The 5,000-nt window shown below is 37.6% G+C and overlaps 1 protein-coding gene across 1 annotated transcript in view; it reads left to right on the forward strand.

Moving 5' to 3' along the window:
* The window catches only part of prkcbb (protein kinase C, beta b), a 289,138-nt gene that overhangs the window by 218,259 nt on the left and 65,879 nt on the right, over positions 1-5,000 (forward strand). The window contains 3 exon segments of the mRNA XM_062050524.1: positions 692-830; positions 919-999; positions 1,861-1,968. Coding sequence (XP_061906508.1) covers positions 692-830; positions 919-999; positions 1,861-1,968 — 328 coding nt within the window.

Genomic DNA, 5,000 nt, shown 5'->3' on the forward strand with positions numbered 1-5,000 from the left:
ATGTGCTCCAATCACTCTATCACAAAAAAATAAGAGTTGTAGAAATTATTGGAAACTCAAGACAGCCATGACTTTATGTTCTTTAAAAGTGTATGTAAACTTTTGACCACAACTGTATATCTGCTGTACTTGGTTTGTATTACATGTAAGTGGTTGGCACATACAAATTGTACCCCATGATACTGTGGCGGTACCTAGTGGCTAAGGGGTCAAATTACACCTCATAGGATTTGAACTTATTTGAAAAGAGAAATGCTGAGATTAATTTGGTTTTCATGGAAAAAAGCGTGATAAAATAACAGGTATAGAGTATATGGAAAAGTGGCCATTATGATGGGAGTCAACGGGGGACAAAAGGGTCCCGGGGAACTCCAATGTATACTCGCTGAGTAGCTGGTACTAAAAATAAGATAAATTCCTTTACAACTCCTGTGGCCATAGTTTAAAATGTCGCATGATGTCATCTTCAAAGGCGACATGAAGACCCAAAAAGGTCCCCGGTCTCATTTGAGTGACAAGACTGAAGGGAAAGGGTCTTCATTCAAGAACTAGCAAATACATGAAGTACAACCAGGAGGTATTTATGTGTACAGTGACAGTGGTTCTATTTGAAATGGAAAACAAAATCTTTGAGGTACCAGGACAGAGTTTTTACTGGTGTCCATCCACTGAATCCAGTTTTTGACCGCAGAGACCTGAAGCTGGACAACGTGATGCTGGACTGCGAGGGACACATCAAGATAGCGGACTTTGGAATGTGTAAAGAGAACATGAGCGATGGAGTCACCACCAAGACCTTCTGTGGAACACCTGACTACATCGCTCCAGAAGTACCCACATTTGACCCCTTTTTCATTTTCAATGCCTTGTTTTTTGTGTGTTTAATAACTTCTTTTATTTTGTAAACATGTCTTGTAGATTATTGCTTACCAGCCTTATGGGAAGTCTGTGGACTGGTGGGCCTTTGGAGTGCTGCTCTATGAAATGCTGGCTGGACAGGTGTGTGTGTGTGTGTGTGTGTGTGTGTGTGTGTGTGTGTGTGTGTGTGTGTGTGTGTGTGTGTGTGTGTGTGTGTGTGTGTGTGTGTGTGTGTGTGTGTGTGTGTGTGTGTGTGTGTGTGTGTGTGTGTGTGTGTGTGTGTGTGTGTGTGTGTGTGTGTGTGTGTGTGTGTGTGTGTGCGCGTGCGTGTTACGCTCTAAAAACATGAACAATTCTGACAGGGTGTTACAAGAACTTACTGTAAATTATGAAATTACATCCCTCAGCCATTAATAACTGGTATAAGTGTATGTATACATATATATATACATATATATATATATATATATATATATATGTATATGTATATATATATATATATACATATATATATGTATGTATACATTTATATACATACATACATATATATACATATATATATGTATGTATACATATATATACATACATACACTTATACCAGTTATTAATGGCTGAGGGATGTAATTTCATAACTTACAGTAAGTTCTTGTAACACCCTGTCAGAATATATATATACTATATATATACTTCACTGGTTTTGGGTTTTGTTTGTACATACATACATACATACATACATACATATATATATATATATATATATGTATATATATATATATATATATATATATATATATATATATATATATCCATCCATCCATCCATTTTCTACCGCTTATTCCCTTCGGGGTCGCGGGGGGCGCTGGAGCCTATCTCAGCTACAATCGGGCGGAAGGCGGGGTACACCCTGGACAAGTCGCCACCTCATCGCAAATATATATATATATATATATATATATATATATATATATATGTATGTACATTGACTTAGTCTTGGTTCCCCAGCCTCCATTCGACGGTGAGGACGAGGACGAGTTATTCCAGTCCATCATGGAGCATCATGTCTCCTACCCCAAGTCCATGTCCAAGGAGGCCGTGGCCATCTGCAAAGGGGTGAGTGTGTGTCAAAACACCTCAAGGGTACTGTGAATATTTTCTACCTGTATATATTTGAACACAGTGTGTGTGTAAGCTTACTCTTGAAGGTTGAACATGTGTCACAACTTCTGTGCTAGTATTTGTCTGACACCTGTTCTTTAGTCGCATGGATTTGAAATTGCTCTCACATTTTAGTTGCCTTCGACAAAACGCCCTCTGTATTTTGACTGTGTTGAGCAGAATCATCACAGAATGTAGTACACACTATTAGTGTGTACTAATTAGGACTATTTTTATAGTCGACTACTCAGCGATTACCTTAACGATTAGTCGATTAATCAGATCATGAAGTGGCTCTAATTTAACAATTTGCTTTTTAGTGTAATAATGTAGTAGCAGACACCTTCATAACAATATGTAATATGTACAATATACACACTGCAAGTATATATATAATGTAGTAACAGACACCTTCATAACAATATGTAATATGTACAATATACACACTGCATGTATATATATATATAATGTAGTAACAGACACTTTCATAACAATATGTAATATGTACAATATACACACTGAAAGTATATATATAATGTAGTAACAGACACCTTCATAACACCACGTAATATGTACCATATACACAGTGAAAGTATATATATAATGTAGTAACAGACACCTTCATAAGAAAATGTAATATGTACAATATACACACTGCAAGTATATATATCATGTAGTAACAGACACCTTCATAACAATATGTTTTGTATACACAATGCAAGAATATATATTATGTAGTAACAGACACCTTCATAATATTACATATTGTTATGAAAATCTGAGCAAAATTAGCTAAAGAGAAATATATATATAGGAATATATATGCTAACAACAGCATGCTTCCATTAAGCATTAGTGAAATACCAAAATATATGACACTGAGGTGTCAAAATCAAGCATGCTAATGTTAGCATGCTAAAATGATGTGTCAAGTACCACAATATAATACTCTGAGGTGTGTACCTGAAAAATGTGTCTAAAAAGCTAGCTCGCTAATGTTAGCATGCATCCAGTAAAATGACTGAAGTGTACACCTATAAATTTAGGTCTAAAAAAGCTATCATGCTAACATTAGTAGGCTAACCTTTTAAACACATTTTTTAGGTACACACTTTAAAATATTAAATTTTTGTACTTGACGCATCATTTTATCATGCTAACATTAGCGTGCTGGATTTTTTTATCTGCTACGTTAAAGGCCTACTGAAATGAATTTTTTTTATTTAAACGGGGATAGCAGATCTATTCTATGTGTCATACTTGATCATTTCGCGATATTGCCATATTTTTGCTGAAAGGATTTAGTATAGAACAACGACGATAAAGATTGCAACTTTTGGTATCTGATAAAAAAAAGGCTTGCACCTACCGGAAGTAGCGTGACGTAGTCAGTTGAACGTATACGCAAAGTTCCCTATTGTTTACAATGATGGCCGCATGAAGTGAGAGAGATTCGGACCGAGAAAGCGACAATTTCCCCATTAATTTGAGCGAGGATGAAAGATTTGTGGATGAGTAAAGTGCAAGTGAAGGACTAGTGGGGAGTTGAAGCTATTCAGATAGGGAAGATGCTGTGAGAGCCGGGGGTGACCTGATATTCAGCTGGGAATGACTACAACAGTAAATAAACACAAGACATATATATACTCTATTAGCCACAACACAACCAGGCTTATATTTAATATGCCACAAATTAATCCTGCATAAAAACACCTGCGTGTTTGTTATGCTAGCTCCTAGCTCCTCTGCTAGCTCCTAGCTCCATAGAACACGCCAATACAATTCAAACACCTGATCAACACACACAATCACTCAGCCCAAAAGACCGTTTACCTAACCCAAGGTTCATAAAGCTTATATATTTTTAAAAAGTTACGTACGTGACGCGCACATACGGTCAAGTTATCGAATGTTTAGCAGCCAAGGCTGCATACTCACGGTACCTGATATTCAGCTGGGAATGACTACAACAGTAAATAAACACAAGACATATATATACTCTATTAGCCACAACACAACCAGGCTTATATTTAATATGCCACAAATTAATCCTGCATAATAACACCTGCGTGTTTGTTATGCTAGCTCCTAGCTCCTCTGCTAGCTCCTAGCTCCATAGAACACGCCAATACAATTCAAACACCCGATCAACACACACAATCACTCAGCCCAAAAGACCGTTCACCTAACCCAAGGTTCATAAAGCTTATATATTTTTAAAAAGTTACGTACGTGACGCGCACTTACGGTACGGTACGTGTTATGCTAGCTCCTAGCTCCTCTGCTAGCTCCTAGCTCCATAGAACACGCCAATACAATTCAAACACATGATCAACACACACAATCACTCAGCCCAAAAGACCGTTCACCTAACCCAAGGTTCATAAAGCTTATATATTTTAAAAAAGTTACGTACATACGCAAAAAAAAGCCAAAGCTGCATACTCACAGTAGCACGTCTGCGTCTTTGTCATCCAAATCAAAGTAATCCTGGTAAGAGTCTGTGTTGTCCCAGTTCTCTACAGGCGTCTGTGTATCCAAATCAAAAGTCCTCCTGGTTAGAGTCTCTGTTATCCGAGTTCTTCCATCTTGACTGCATCTTTCGGGAATGTAAACAAAGAAGCGCCGGCTGTGTACTGTTGTGGCTGACTACGTTCGAAAAATACGTCCATTTCGCACCGACAACTTTCTTCTTTGCTTGCTTGGCTTCCTTCTCCATAATGCAATGAACATGATTGAAACAGATTCACGAACACAGATGTCCAGAATACTGTGGAATTATGAAATGAAAACAGAGCTTTTTCGTACCGGCTTCAATGTGGAAGGCATACCCGTGTTCGTCGGGCTACGTCACGCGCATACGTCATCCTCAGAGGCGTTTCGAACCGGAAGTTTAGCGGCAAATTTAAAATGTCACTTTATAAGTTAACCCGGCCGTATTGGCATGTGTTATAATGTTAAGATTTCATCATTGATATATAAACTAT

The sequence above is a fragment of the Entelurus aequoreus genome, linkage group LG06, assembly GCF_033978785.1.
Source record: "Entelurus aequoreus isolate RoL-2023_Sb linkage group LG06, RoL_Eaeq_v1.1, whole genome shotgun sequence".
Lineage (NCBI taxonomy): Eukaryota > Metazoa > Chordata > Actinopteri > Syngnathiformes > Syngnathidae > Entelurus > Entelurus aequoreus.